Below are 16134 nucleotides of genomic sequence, written 5' to 3'. Positions count from 1 at the left end.
CGCGGATTCGCTCATTCCCTGGCCTTACCGGGAGCCTTTTAATGCTTTTCTCACTACATCTCTTTCGTAGAGATGATGATTCGAACTTCACGAAATTTCGAAAGAAAACACCTGTCCAAAATAAGGAGTATCACCTCACTGGTCAATCTCTGGGAAAATTGCCCATTTTTCACAAGGCACGTAATTCAAAAGGCAAATCTCACTTCAGCTCAAATGTACAAATCACCATTAACGTGAATCAACACAATATTCAATGAATATTTAATAATATCACTCAAAAACAGAGAAGAAACATTGTTAGTACTTCATCACAGCTAAATAAGACTGAAGTAAACACGAAGTTCTGACATATTTCTCGTAAGCAATTGTTCACACTGAATTTTCAACAAAGCAATTTTAACTCAAATCATATTCAAAATTTAACATATTTAGTGTTAAAATCTTTCAAAAAGAACAAATATTTAGATATAATTCATTATTCATCAAATATTGGAATAAAAATCCATGATTTTAATGAATTTATTTTCAGTGTCCAATTTTACCCTCAAAGTGTCCAAATTTAGAAACTGTCCAAAATTATAAGCTCTTACTCTACAAGAATTTGAAAATTTTGCAGGGAAATATATTGATATGAATCCTAAAATCCTTGCCAAATTGCTAGGAAAATGGAAAATTTAATGGAAACTGGCTTTTTACTTCGAAAATCTGTAAAAATTCACTTTGGCATTTTTTGTCAATTTTTAGAAAATTTATATAAAAATTACAATGAAATGGGGAAATATTTATTGGAAAATGAATTTATGAGTCGTAGAACTGCTGTAGAAGTCTTACGGAATGAAAAACTATTGAAAAATTGCTTTTTTATTGAGAATATCTGCATCTGGCATTTTACGTGATTTTTTGGCTCGGGTTTTAAAGTGTTAAGCACGACAAAATCCATCGATTTTTGCTGCCTTCTGATTTTTTTTTTCAATATTTAAATAAATTCTCCATAAATATGGTTGAAAAATTATTACCACTGTCATAGTTGTTGAGGAATCTCTGCTTGATTTTCATAATGTAATTTTTTTCTCACAAAACTTTAGTAAAACACTTAAAAAATCCACTAGAAAATGTTGAGTTTAATATAAAATTCTTTGGATTGCACCCTTTCTCAGATTTCATAAAATTCTCCCTAAGGAAACACCATTAGTTGAGAATTGAAGACTATCTGAGAATGTTTGAAAACTTCCTTGCTGTTTTATTCAGAACTTTCCCTAACAATTTTATCTGCATGTTGCAATTATTTTCTTTTTTAAATCACCAGAACACATCGACTGAAATCTGTTAAAACAAAAAAAAACTCTCTGTGATTTTTTCCCACACAAAACAACGTGTTGAAACCTCACTGAGGAATGACTTGAGGTACCCTAAACGGATTCTATCTATGCCCAAGTTCTTTAAAGACTCTTTTAACACACAGACAAGTCAATGTGAATGTTCTTTTTCTAGCTTCTAAAATTCAATTACACCAACCATATCGCACCTGTATGCTTCGTACACCTGATAATTTGCAATGTGTCTGTACTTATCCCCACTCTCTGTGATCCAATAAAAATTTGCACACACCTCCAACTCATTAAACCCAACTGATTAAATTGATGCAAGGCGGCAGTATGGAAATTAAAGCATCACAAGAGTCTTTCTTTCTTATTTTTAAACATTATCACTTATCACGCTCAATTAAACTGAAAATGCAGGCTTTTTTTTCTGCGTCAACAATAAAACATTTTATTTGCTGTTTATACTTTCTTGGAAAAATATGTCACTTAAAAATAGGCAAAAAAAATCTGTAAAAGCCAAATTGTCATCTTTATGATTCTTTGCAAAATATTTTCATTTAGATATTGTGCGGCACATAATAAACACTTCCACAGGAAATAAGTGGAAAAATATTATTTAACCCATTTCAAATAGAAGAATGTTTGTACGTCATAGAATTTTTCTTGATAAATAACTATAAAATGCAGTGAATCACGTGACGACGCTAGTATATTTTTTTTGTTTCATAAATAATTATATAGACTTGCTAAATCCATATCAATTAGTAATGAAAAGACAGATAATTTGTTGTACTTCAATTGTTGCTAATTGAACAAACTTGCTCGAGAACTAACGGGGAAAGCCGAATAAGTTCTAGCAACACGCGTTATACATATTTCACAAAAATGAGCGAAAGGTACTTCGCTGAGAGAAATCCGAAAAAGTTAAAATAACGTTCCGGAAATGTTAATTTTACCCTGCAGTATTGATCCGAAATCGGTGTAAATATCACCCTTTTTAGGTGTATTGGGGGTTAAAGTTACCCTTTTTCATGTTAATTTTACCCTTAAAAAGGTGTAAAATTAACATTAAAATATGTTGATATATTTTTACACCTAAAAAGTGTTAAAGTTACGAGGAAAAAAGTTAATCGCACCCTCTTTTTTTTCTCAGTGTTCTAGTCTTCGCATTCTAATTCGTAGTTTAGGAAGCATGTTTACGAAATAAACGCGTAGTATGACCTGGCTAACACAAGGTAAACCGTTTGTAAGGGCTTTATCCAAGTGCAAAAAAGTAAGTCCTTAATAAGTACTTATTAAGTCCTTAATTAAGGCATTTTTGGGTGACAGTAGCGACATCTGGTGGCAAAAGTGGAAACTGGAATAAATTGTGCGATGGACACATCCCGTCAAATCATTATTCTACCTGCCGATTTTACTCTGAGGTTTTTTGAATTTTAACGGTATATTCCAGTGTATTCAGAGAAAATCTGTAGATTTTCTGCTGAATTTCTGCAGAAAATCTACAGATTTTCGGTAGAATTTCTGCCGAGAAAATCGGCATAGTGTCCATTACTTCACAAAAATATTGTTGATTTATGTAGAAACTGTAGGAGTTATAAAGAAAATGGTATGTTCTGCTTAACAAGCATTACCGAGTACACATTTTAGATAAGTAAAAAGATGCGAGCAAAAATACTAATTTTTTAAAAATCGCCCATGGAATGATACAAAAACACGAAATTTAGGTCGATACTCTGCTTAAAGTTTTCACTTCACTTTTCTCTACTTGTAACACGGCGTCGCAGAATTCTTTATTTTATATAAACACCATGATATCACAAAAAATAACTATTGAATTTTGCAAACTTCAGTGAAAAATTTTTCCATCTCTTCTGACACATCTTGTCTGGAAAGTCTGGAATGTAGAAAAAATCTACAGAAAATCGGCAGAATATCTACAGAAATTCGTCAGAGATTCGTCAGAAAATCTGCCGAAATATTCTGACGAATTTTGTCCCAAGCCCAAATAAAATTCGTAAGAATATCTACAGATATTATCTGCAGATATTCTGTAGAGGTGTAGATTTTCTCTACAGAAATCTTAAAGATATCTGCAGATATTATTTGACGGGATATTAACTGTTGCCAACTGCAAAATTTGAGTTTGAATGTTCTATATTGTAAAGCCCTTCTGGCCAAACTTTAGTTTACTATAAGGCGTGCTCTATTAAAAACGTGCTTCATTTGCTTCTATTTGATTTTAATCTAAGAAGTTAATTAAAGGTAACTTACAGAATTTATTAATGTAGATTTGAAGCTCATAGAAAGTTTATTTTGTTAGATTTCAGATTTTGAAGAAAAAAAGGACCTTAGGGAGTAAAAGTGAACAAGAAGATTTCTTGATAAGTAAGGTTAGATAATTTGCTCACGACCACGCCATTGATTAGGTGTGATTCCTTCTAATCACACCTATTTATAATTCTTTTCTTTTAAATCCCAATACTATTGTTCTAACGTTCCAATATTGAAATAAATGATGACTGATTCGGAACATTAACCATTGGATAAAAAGAGATGGTACAATTTGACGTTTGATAAATTTGACGTTTTTATAAATCTAGGGAAGAGATTAGAAATATCCGTGAAATTTAATTTAACATTCTTGTTTCCTTATTTAGTTAATGTAGCTCACGTCACTCATTTTACTCCCAGCAGTTTTTAATCCGGGAATGTTCTTTTGCCCACAAGTATCCTAAAACCGTATTCTCGGTTTTTTTTTTGGATAATTCAGATTCAAAAAACACGGTATAGATATTTTTATAGAGAGATGACTATGTATTTCACTCACTGTCACTAAATGTCAAAAAGATGTTTGCAAAACAAAAATTATTGTGCGTTATTGCCCAACGCAAAATAATTTTTGTTTATTGCTTTTTTTTACTTTTCAGTGAGAGTGAGAGATATCTAAATCTAGTCATTACTAGACCTAGGTTTCAGTCACTCTCACTGAAATGTCAAAAACATATTTACGAAACAAACAGTTATTATATGATGAGCATTATGACCAACGCACAATAACTTTGTAAACATATATTTGACATTTCAATGGGAGTAAATGAAACCGAAATGTAGTCATCTCGCTCTCTCTCATAGGAAATTTCGAAAACATGTTTACAAACACAAATTATTGTGTTCTGGACATTATGTCTAACGCACCATGACTTTTCATTAATAAATATGTTTTTGACATTTCAGTGAGAGTGAGTGAGATCTAAATCTAGTCATCTCGCTCACTCTCATGGGAAATTTTAAAAACATGTTTACAAACAAAGTTATTGTGCGTTGGCAAGATGAATGTGACGAAAAATTCAATGTGATATAATTTTTGCAACTTCGAGCACTCTGCAAAAATCCCTTTGCCATTGCTAGCTTTCGTTCTTTTTATTCTTTTTTTTTCTTTTTCTTCACTTGTGTTTTACTGTCGAAGTGTCAAACACCAATATACTTATGATAAAGAGCTCTTACATTTATGAAGCATAATTATTCTCCTAATATAGAAATATTATAGAGAGAATACTTCGTTCAGGTGAAAATTTATATTTTAATACAAACCACAGGATAGTTCACGTGATTCTTCTCAATTATAAATATTTAATCTCAACGGCAAACACACATGTTCTCACAAATTCTTTAGCACTGTTTTGTCCTCAATGCTGTATTTTTCCACACGAAAAAATCCACATCATGCATTTTAAATAGAATGCAATTGAATCAAGAAATTGCATCACATCAAATCATTTTCTTAATTTCACTGCGCGAATTCAATGTGGTTTGTGTTAATAGGTGTAAACTAGTAATTTCTGTATAATTCCACAAAGAGAGTGAAGCGTTCTAATAACGATTTTTCAAGGTCAAAGTTTTAAAGGATCCCAGTGAGCTTATTTCTCAATCGATTTGAACAATCTTTGATTCGATGGAAAGGTCTTGGAATCCCTGACAAATCTGAACCAGTCCAAATCGTTAAGAATCGGTAATAAACCGGTTCATAACCTATAACTAATTTTTATCCGCAGTTCAATTATATTACTTAGCATTTGGGCAAGGTTTTGAGTGATTTATAAAACAGTTCAAATCGGTTGTGAACTGGTAAATAATTTTTGTCTGAAAATGTATTGAATGACTTTTAAAATTATTTTGGGGGATCTTTTGAGTGATTTATGAATCGCTTTAAATCGATGAGAACCGGTAAACGGTAAACGACGATGCGAAAGTACTTTGTCACTTCTTTTTTACTGTTCGCACTAATCCCTCTATTTACCCCCCCCCCCCCCCGTCAAATTACCACCTTCCACCTCCAGGGGACCAATTTTCTCAACAAATTTTCGCGTTTCAGACGATTTCTGAGAAATGTCACGCTGTTTGTCCGTCTGTCCGTCCGGCTGTCGCCAGCTCTAGAGGCCAAACGGTAAGAGATACCGACTTGGGACCTTCGGGACAACCCCCATAAGTCGACCCAAGGATCGTTAACATGCCCCTTATTTCCCCTTGCCCCTCCCCTTCCTCTCCAAAACCATGATTTTTGGGGATTGCTAGAAAACGCGTCGTGTAATTTTTTTTCATTTTTGGATATGTTTTAGAGATTGTACAGGTTTATTTATTGATTGTCCAGTAGGGGAATTCTGTAATTTTCGTGGCATTGTCACGCATGAGTTCGAAACATGACAATGTCATTCGAGCTTTTTCATCATATCATATGAGTTCGAAAATGCAATTCATTGAATTTTTAATGAAATTCCTTTACTTGATGAATTTATATAAAATACAGTACGTCTTAGTTGATTTGTTTAACAACATTCATTGTCATTTGAATTGCCAGAAATCTCAAATATGTGGCTTCTGACAATGCCACGTGAGCTGGAATGGCAATGTCACGGCTACAGAATCGCATTCTCGAAAAAGCTCTCCTAAGATTCGAACTCAATTTGTCATATGGCATTGCCAGAGCGTTACAGAATTCCCCTCCAAGTTTATTTATTTACCTCCAATTCATCTCATTGTCACTCGCTGACATATGAGTAGCTCGCATGAATTTTATTCTTAAGTGTAAATTTATATTAATGCCTGTCCTTAGAATATTCAATAAGAGATTTCATGTGCTGGCTTTTTACGGATGTTCTGCGAGATTTTCGCATCACAAATGCGTTCCTGTCAAGGTTCCTCTATGTTACGGTCGTTACGGTATTTAGAGATAGAGTTGGGACCTTCAGGGACCCCCCCCCCCCCATAAGTCGGCCCGGATTGCTCGAAAACGCGTTATACGATTTTCTTTTCATTTTTTGATACTTTTTAGAGGTTACCCAAGTCGAAATTTCGTCATTATACGAAAATGCCGTTGAATTATGCCTAATAACGGTTTTTCAAGGTCAAAGGTTAAAAAGACACTAGAGAGCGCATTTATCAAGTGAATGGAGTCATGTTTGAGCTCGTTGGAAAGGTCTTGGAATTTTCTATAAAACTGAAGCGGTTCCAATCGGTTCTGAACCGGTAATGAACCGGTTCATAGCCGATATCTAATTTTTATCCGAAAATCAATTCTATTACTTTTGAAACAATTTTGGAGGATCTTTTGAATGATTTGCGAGTCGATTTAAATCGGTTGAGTACCGATAAACGGTGAATGATGCGAAAGTACTTTTGAGGTATAGCATCTAAGTCACGAGTTCGAGCATTTCGCATCACCAAATTTAGTAAATATTACTGGATGACATAAAGAGGATTTGAGCTAAGGACACTTGCATCATAGAACATGCACTCTATCACTTAATTTATGAATTGCATTGAGATGCATTTTTACGACGTCAAATAGAACATTTTCATAGCATTTGTGTAATTCGCAGAGTCTATCTATCTTAACCACTATTTTCTCCTTGACAAATTGAATAAATTAAATTATAAAATAAATTGAATTGTGAAAGAGAAAAGTTATGGTATTATTAACAGTGTGTTCTTGAATGATATACTATTAAGTACGTTTAACTTTTATTTATCTCCCTCTTACCACACATTATTTATTTACTGATGGACTTTTTTATTAGGTAAGACGACTAAGCGAACAATTTCACTGTCAAGTTTCATCAATTAATCGTGACATCGCGTTGATGCTTTTTAAGCACACAACACTCGATCATTGGCAATGTAAATGACTTTTAATGATGGAAAATTTGTACGTTGGAAGAGTCACTTTTGCCATCAATGGGAAAAAAAGTTAATTAAGCCCACTCAGTGAAAACACGCAAAAGGTATCCAATAGAAAGCATTATTGAGCTTACTGAGAGGTTTTTGTTTTTATGAGAGAATTCATAAATTCTTCCGCATGTTTCGATAAAAAAAGAGCAAAGTGATAATTTCGATTTGCCCCTTTTTTTCTGCTAGCACCACATTCTTTTTTTTGTCTTGCCATCCATATAAATGATAACAAGAGAGAAGCTCATAAAAGTGCGTAATCTAGAGGAGATACTCATAACAAGACACTCCGCTGATAGCCTTATTATATTAATTTCATTATTATAATACGAAAATGTGTTTGATATGATGAAATCAAGAGGAGGACATAGCACAAAAAAAAGTGCCCAGCAAATACAGATAAAGTGTAATGAATGAGTGGCAGAGTTGGCAAGATGCCCCCCTAAAGTGTGATCTTCTGCCCACCCCGAGATTCCCTATCCGATAAAATTCATCTAAAACACTCGTTCGAGCCGGCTTTATTATCTCATTCACAGTCACATGCTGTGAAATCACTGACGAACAGGCATTTTACCAGCAAGATTTGCTCAGTATTTAGCACTAAGATGATTCTCTTCTTTTTTTGCCTCTTAAGACACCAATTTCCTGATTCTACGGTATTACACACATAGCATCCAAAGTAGGAAATCATGTTGGCGGGATATCTTTTATTAGATTTTTCTTCAGAAACTGAACAGCTCTCTCTCCTAAAATAATCTTTATCTATACCTATTCAAACTCAATTGACATACTGCGCCCAATTCTAAGAATATACCTTTCCTCCAAGTGTTCAACTAGTTTCTGAGGAATTCTCAAAAAAATACCATTGGACCTTCAACAACTGTTGTGTATCGTACATATTGTCGTCATAACTTTCACTAAAAAATCCCAATATAATTTTAAGTGTTTGAAACTCTGATAATTTCAACACGTGGGATTGAAAAATGCTTACAATTTTCAAATAGCATTTGGTTAATAACAAAACATTTGCAAAAATACGAGAAATGTAATATGCAGGATGGTAAAAAAAAAGATAATTACGACTTTTCTATATCGTAGCTGTACTATAATTTACTAATTCATTGAGATTCGATCATAAATCGATCTCACATCGGGAAGGTTATTACTGAACGAGAGGATTTGGGCTTATCAGAAATTTCAAGACCTTTCCAACGAACCTAAAATTGCTAAATTCGGTCGAGAAATACACTGGCTAAAGTCTCATTAACTTTCGATTTTCAAAAACACAAAAAAAATAATAATGGTGCTCTTCCAATTGTTGGTGCCACTACCTCTTCCTCAAATGCAGCGACACCAACGGGAATTTTTGATTCGTAGCTAACTTCACGCTCTTATGCTGTCAAACTATTCTCTTTCGCTCTCTGTCTTCTATACCGCGTCACGCGCAACATCGTTTTTCGCAATTCTCTAAAAAAAAATCTTCAAATATTATCTACATCGTTCATCAGAATGCATTCTATTTGAGTTCTTTTTGTAAATTAATTGTTAAAGAGTGAAGTGTGAAATATATAGAAAGGAGAAAAGCATCAAAAATTGTTCTTTCTCGTCGCATCTCTAACTCAGTATATATTTCACAAGTCTTGTCATAATTCTCACGGAAGTACTTGATATTCAGGATCCCATACTTTCATTCTTTCAATAATAGGTAAATCATAGGAATCATCCTTCACAAGAATAGTCAGATTGAAACTCATACTTTTATTGCTCACTTTCTCAGGTGTATACTCTAACGCCACTGAGAAACGAACATTTTTTCCACTTTACTGTTCTCAAGTGCTTCTACATCATCGATTTTTCTTTACATTGGTTCCTGTCACGACTGTTTGGTGATTTTAGAACACGGTGGTTTTAGAACCAATACAAAGAAGAGTCGATAACAAAGGAGCACTTGAGAATAGTTAAGTGATAAAAAAAATGTCAGAAGGATTTACTCTTTTCATTTTTCATTGAAATATCATAAGACCGTTTTGTGTACGGAACTTTACGTCCAACTAAATACACTACAAAACATATCCGTTTACAAAGTTTTAACTGAGATCTTTACGCCATACAAATTAAAATATTTCAAGCTATTTACGAATAGTATTAAACAAAAGATAAACTTATAGAGATCAAGACAATAAAGTGAAGCAATTAAAGTTTCAAATAAGAACCAGAGTTAAGTACTAAAAAAAAAAGATTATAAACTTAACGTTCCATGTACAGATGACTTTTTAATAGTCAATTTCCTCAAAAGTTTAGCCAGCCTGCGAATGATTTACTTATGTATTTTATTTAAATGAAGTTAAGCTGATTACATTTGACCTTGAGAAATCCTTAGGGGGTATTATTCAAGGTCAACGCTTTAAATGGCCCTTTTAAAGATCGTAAAAGTTGCTTTAAAATGCTTTATGTTTGATTCACATTCGTATTGAGATTTACTTAATTCAGAATAAAGCCAAACCAAATTTTATCAGATGCTCATCTCAATGAGTTTATTCACTTATTGCACCGTGAACAATATAACTTTTTTTAGTATATTTATTGTGTTTCCTAAATACTTATGAAAATGAATTAAACTGGAAATTGTGTGCGCTTATTTCTAGTTCAATAAAAAGTGTTTTTAGAAAAAACATAATTCTTTGTCACTTATTTTTCACAGATATATTTCATTATTTATTCCCAAAAATGTTATTCAAAGTCTTTAAAATCTCAAAAAAATTTACCAAAAAACTAAAAAAAAAATTTGAAGACAATTAAAAAGAAAATTACTCACCTCCAATAGAGCTTTCAATTCTTGGTCTCATAGTTGCAGTGTCTTTTGAAGTCGCTGGCGTTGAAAAAAGCAACAATACTCAAAATTTACCTCTCACAGATTGAAAAAAGAAATTGTCAAAAAAATGTTTTCCCACAAAGGACTTTCAAAAAAACAAAAGAGAATGCTTCTGTTGCCGAAGAAAAATCAAAATATTGTATGAAAATGCTGGAAAAAAGTGTCGTCTGTCTTTTCTAACTGCGTCGTTTCTCTTCTTCTGCGGTTCCAGGAGAAAGAGAATTGGCTTGGGATGAGAACCACACGCGCTGCTAAATGCAAATTTTCACTACCTGCAAAAGATAGAACATGCAAAATGTATTTCAAGAACATTCTCCATGTCAACAGTTTGTTATTGTTATATTTGTGGAGGTACTTTTGTTTGATCGAACTATTGACGTCTCATTTATATTGTTTACGCTAACTAATGTAGACAATGTTAAGCCACACGTGACAGATGTAAACAATTGCAAAGATAATTTATAGCTGTCAGATTTTGTCATTTTTAGCATAGATAAATCTTTTAAGCTTTAAATCTTTGTATTTGCCATTAAAACTGAGACAATTCTATTTATTTATGTTTATGCTGAAAACGCAACGAACTTTTCAATGTGTGTAAATGTGTAAATGTGGATTTTAATCTTATTTTTGAACGTATTTTTGAACTTTTGAATTATAAAACAATCATATTAATTAGCCATTAAGGATAGGAATTCTTAAAAACTCTGAATTGTGATGAAAAGAAAAAGAAAGCTTTCAGTTAAATTAAAAATTCATATTTTAAGTGAAAATCTAATGACGATGTGAAGCTTTATTTATAAGCTCCCCTCAAGTTTTTGCAGTATTTAAATGTTAAAAGGTTCTTGCTTATTTTTATGTTTGTATACGAGCGATTTTTTATGTAGGGAAAAGTACTCTCCCTTCGAACGTTCATGCCTTCGAATAATATGAATTTCTTTTACTTTTCCCAAGAGATTTCCACATGATTGTCACATAATTATCAATAATTTAATAATAAGCTAACTAATACTTAATAGAAATGTTTGGGTCTCTTATGACCATGTCACATATAAGATTAATATTAAGATTAATACTTTCTGAACTGCGAGAATGCCAAAAAAAAAATAGCAAGTGTTTTATCTTGTCTCTCTCTCGCGTTTCGCTCGAAAACTGATCGAATCACAGTTGGCACGCATGGAAAATTGCTCGAATTGCCTGTAATACGATTCAGAAAGCAATTACAGTAGACGAGTAGACTCTTCGATATCCGGCTGACTGGGGGACAAAATGACATTTAGGTTTTTTGAATGATCAACGGTTTTTCTATTTTGTGCAGTGTGAATTTATTTTCTGTTTGACAAAGAAAAAGAGAATTTTCTTCATGGTGTGCTTATGTTTCATTTTTTATCACAATTATGTATTAAAAACTTCGATACAATGATAATAATACTTTAATTCACTCTGGACAAACTTCATGTTTAGTGAAAATAATTTTGAATATATCAACCGCCAGTGTTTGGCAGCTGTCACCCGGATATCGAAGTGCTGGATATCGAAGAGTCTACTGTAATACGAATAGTAATATCTTACTCATCGTATTTCTCCACTAGAGTATACCCTTTCTAACACACGTGATTTTTAAATTGAAATTTGCATACTAAGGTAAAGTACCCTTTATTCGACCGGTTCGTCTATTCGACCGGTAGATTTATTTATTCAATTTAATTATTTTTCCTATAATATTTTGTGTATGATCTAACATTAATAGGTCAATTATTCTTTAAATAATACGAATCAGTGACAAATTCATAGAAATTGATGAAATTCACCATAAAATATTCAAAAATTGACCCACCGGTCGAATAGAGGAACCCGGTCGAGTAAGGGTACTTTACCTTATATACCTCTCTCTCCGGCTTTTCTTAATATTAATCTTATATGTGACACCACGGTTAGGAAACTTAAAAAAAATCACATTATTCGAAGGTATGAACGTTCGAAAGAAGAGTACTTTCCCCTACTTCCCTTGTCAAAGTCCTAATTTACGCGAAACAATTGAATGTCCTTACAATTAAACACATGTTGAAATATTTAGGTTAGGCTTAACGTATCCTAAAACTTTTTGAATGTATTGGATAAAAGGGTTAAAAATATAAGAGCAAAGGGTTATTGGGTTGGATAACATCCCTAAAATTAACCAATAAGGTAAAGTGCCCTCGAGTCGACTGGTTCCTCGACTCGACCTGTGGTCAATTTTTGAAGGTTTTAATGATGAATTTCTATAAAATTTTCACTGATTCGTATTTATTTATGGAATAATTGACCTATTAATGTTAGCTCATACGCCAAATTTTAGTGCAAATATAAATAAATTGAATAAATAACTCTACCGGTCGAATTGAGGAACCGGTCGACTTGAAGGCACTTTACCTTATTTAACTTTTTTTGCCTTATTTATCTCAAATTAAGGACAATGAATGAATTCGAGCAATCCATTCTAAATTTTTTTGTAATGTTTTTTCTCTAATGTAAACAAAAGATGTAAACAATGAACATCTCAGTAGATTTGGCAAAAGAAGCTTCTTGAACTTTCCTTTCTCCCGGAGGGGCGCTTCCTGCCAATTTTGCAAAACCCGAGTGACAGGTAGCGCCATCTTGGACGCTCCAGGGCCCCCATTTTTGTGCGAAAAGTGCGTCGGGTGTGGTTTTTTGGGGGCAGGAACTGAGCCTGCATGAGTCAGACGACAAGCCCCTCACCAGGCCAGATCACACTACGCGTTCTATGCAAAACGACCTCGCGAATCTCATCATGTGGCTTCTATGGCGGATCGTGACGTCACGGTAAAACGTGGTACATGTTTTCTCACAGTGAACAAAGGCCCCTCAATTAAATTGCACTGTCCAAGTGCAATTTTCCGCATGCTGGACAATATTATTTTCCCCCATTTGCAAACAACTGCGCAATTTTTGTTGCGGAAAGGACTGTGGTGAAAGCAGGAGGTACTACTTACCAAAATAAAATTGGAAAAATGGAAGGAAAACACTGATTGCATTCACAAATGATTCCAAAAACGCAAGTGGTCGTTCTGGCCAGAGACACTTTTCCCACAATATCACAATTTCATCATTGATTGGCAGACAGAGGATTTATTTTTCGGGCCAACGCACAATTCACGTCTGAGAGCGCTTGCGGCCATAGTGAGACTGGCTGCTCCGTGAAAATTCACCGGAAAACAATCACTCAACTTCGGGGCTACTTCGGTTTCAACTTTTCGCGAATATCAATTTCGAAAACGAAGGCAGCGCCATCGCGATATATTTTTTGGCGGGATGGCGCCTTTTTCGAACTCATTCGAAATGCACGTGCTTTTCTGAGGGGTTTATCAGAAAAAATCACGAGCATTCCCAATTTTTGCGCTGTCACGTTTTCGCAATTCTAGCTGTGCATCCATAATTCTAGAAATGTGCTTGCGGTTTTAAAGTAATAATTATACGCAAGATCTCTCTAAGATTTCAACATTCTGAGATGATTTTGAGGTGGTCGCTTTGTGGTCACTCTGGAAGTTTTCCAAAATATCATTCAAAATAAAAAAAAAACACATTCTGAGCACCGATTTACTTAGAAAATTGTCTTAATTGATTTTATTTATTTTTTATACTTTCAAATTCTTTTTAAGCAAAACCGTTTTGGCAATAACAACTACAATACTCATACGTAATATTTTTCATTAAAGCTAAAAATATTATTCATTGGTATTGTCAGAAAAAAAGAACTGAAATTTTTGGGCTATTTTTGTCCTTATCGTTCATAGAGTCAAAAAAAATCCACCAAATCAGACTCTGTTGGACTTTCCAAGGTTAGAGATGTAAGACTTATCATTGATTATGTTTTCCAGTTTAATTTTTATTGTTGATTTTCAGTCCGTAAAAAGTGTCTCGTCGTTAAAGGTGTCTACACATTGGGAGCAATTTTCGTCAAAAATTGCGTTTTTGACAGAAATTTGACGTTTCCCCCTACAACGTTGCAGGGAATTTCCTTCAAAAAAGCAATTTTTGACAAAAATTTCTCTCAATGTGTAGACGCCATAAAGAGTTAAATTAATTAACACTTTCTGGACCGAAACAAGCAATTTTTTTGATAAAAAATATCATAGGCCAGGAATAAATGAAGTTTTCGAAAATATTCTAATATTCTAAGATTTGAGCATTCGCACATATTGCAATAATCTTCAAAAATTGGATTTTTATTGATTAAGAAAAATTGTTTTGCTCAAAATATCCGTGTTTTCCTTTGGGTACTTGGAGCCCCAAAAGACGTAAAAGAGTTGGTCATGCTATAAATGCCATAAAATAGGGTTGCCATAAAAAAAGTGATGTTGTCAAGCTCTTATTCCAGGTTTGAACATACGAAAAAATATTTAATCCAGACCTAACTTTAACCCTAGACCAGCGCTAATCTGTGGTTCAACTTTAATTATTCTTCGTTTCAACATTCAGCTGTTAATAACTGGACAGAATTTTATGCAAAATTAGAATAAATATAATTTAATTTAAAAATCTTTTTTTTTTTTAATTCATTTAATCTGAGAAATCCGATTATTTTTTGAATTTATCAAGAATCATTTATGATTTTTTTTCTCAAAAATGAAAAAAAAATCAAGGAATCTAGCTTTCTTTGCTAATGTTAAAATATTGAATTCTCGTATTGAGTGAAACGATTTAAAAAAAAATATGCCAATTCTGTTATTTTACTGAATAGAAGTGAAAATATTATAATGAAATACGTTAAAAAATTAATGAAAAGTCATTAGATTAACTACTTAGTTTTCTTACCATATTCTTGCAAGGTGAAATGAAATAAATTCTCTCCTTTTTCTTGAATTGTTGTACTGTACTGTACAACGTTCTTACTCCATATCTAAGTTGATCCTGCATATCGCTTCATATTATATTGAGTTGATTTATCATAACTAATAAAATAAAATAAAATAAAATAAAAAAGGACAGTGACTAAAAACAAGTGCTAAAATAAGCAAAATTTCTTTTATCTATGCAAAACAAAATTTTTTCGCATCTTCTAAGAAAATGTTCCTAGCATTTCTGTGAGATAACAAGAAATAATATTGAATATTTTCTCAAGAACACAATATAATTATTATCCTACACACAATATCGTGATAGCTGATGCTTCTGATCATTGTTGTCCCGGACCCGGAACAAAATGTGCTCCCGAAAAGAATGGTGGCAGCTAAATTTGCAATTTGTTTTGTATTTACAATTTTGTACATGATATTCACGAATCCAATGAAAGGGTTTCCTTGAGGGTTCCATAAAGATGATTTCCCACTTTATCTTGAGGCTAATTATCGCCAGTTTTCCTTGAAATTTCCCAAAATAACGCTGCCTCAATATTACAGATGTTTCCAAGGATAAAAAAAAATTTCATCACTTGAAAGACAATTTCAGTCTCAATGAACATTAGAAAACTTACTTTCAGTTAATTAATACACTTATTACTCAGAAATTTTTTAATTATTCACCAATTTAACACTATTTTTCACTCCCACAATATTTGTTTACCTTTTGTGCTGTCAATTTGAAAGCAACCGACCAGAAAAGCGACCACATGCCGCCATTTTTCTATTTTCGAAGAAGAAGAAGAAGCAATTTTTTGTCACCTTCTTTACTTACCTTACATCATGATCTCTAATAAGGAAAAGAACAAGACTCCCAATT

General features: G+C 33.1%; 1 protein-coding gene across 2 annotated transcripts in view; it reads right to left on the bottom strand.

Moving 5' to 3' along the window:
* The window catches only part of LOC129802181 (influenza virus NS1A-binding protein-like), a 49034-nt gene extending 35404 nt beyond the window's left edge, over positions 1-13630 (bottom strand). Inside the window, exons 1-2 of one of the 2 annotated variants that reach the window (XM_055847804.1) lie at positions 13410-13630; positions 10363-10691 (exon numbers count right to left, since the gene is read on the bottom strand). In XM_055847804.1, the coding sequence (XP_055703779.1) occupies positions 10363-10393 (31 nt within the window). In that variant the 5' untranslated portion in view covers positions 10394-10691; positions 13410-13630. The remainder of the gene's footprint in view (positions 1-10362; positions 10692-13409) is intronic. The other variant, XM_055847805.1, reaches the window with a different exon arrangement.
* Positions 13631-16134: the final 2504 nt, after the last annotated feature.

This window comes from Phlebotomus papatasi, chromosome 2 (genome assembly GCF_024763615.1).
Source record: "Phlebotomus papatasi isolate M1 chromosome 2, Ppap_2.1, whole genome shotgun sequence".
In the NCBI taxonomy this organism is placed as follows: Eukaryota; Metazoa; Arthropoda; class Insecta; order Diptera; family Psychodidae; genus Phlebotomus; species Phlebotomus papatasi.
The sequence above is the reverse complement of the archived record's forward strand: the minus strand, read 5'-3'. Positions and strand labels throughout refer to the sequence as shown.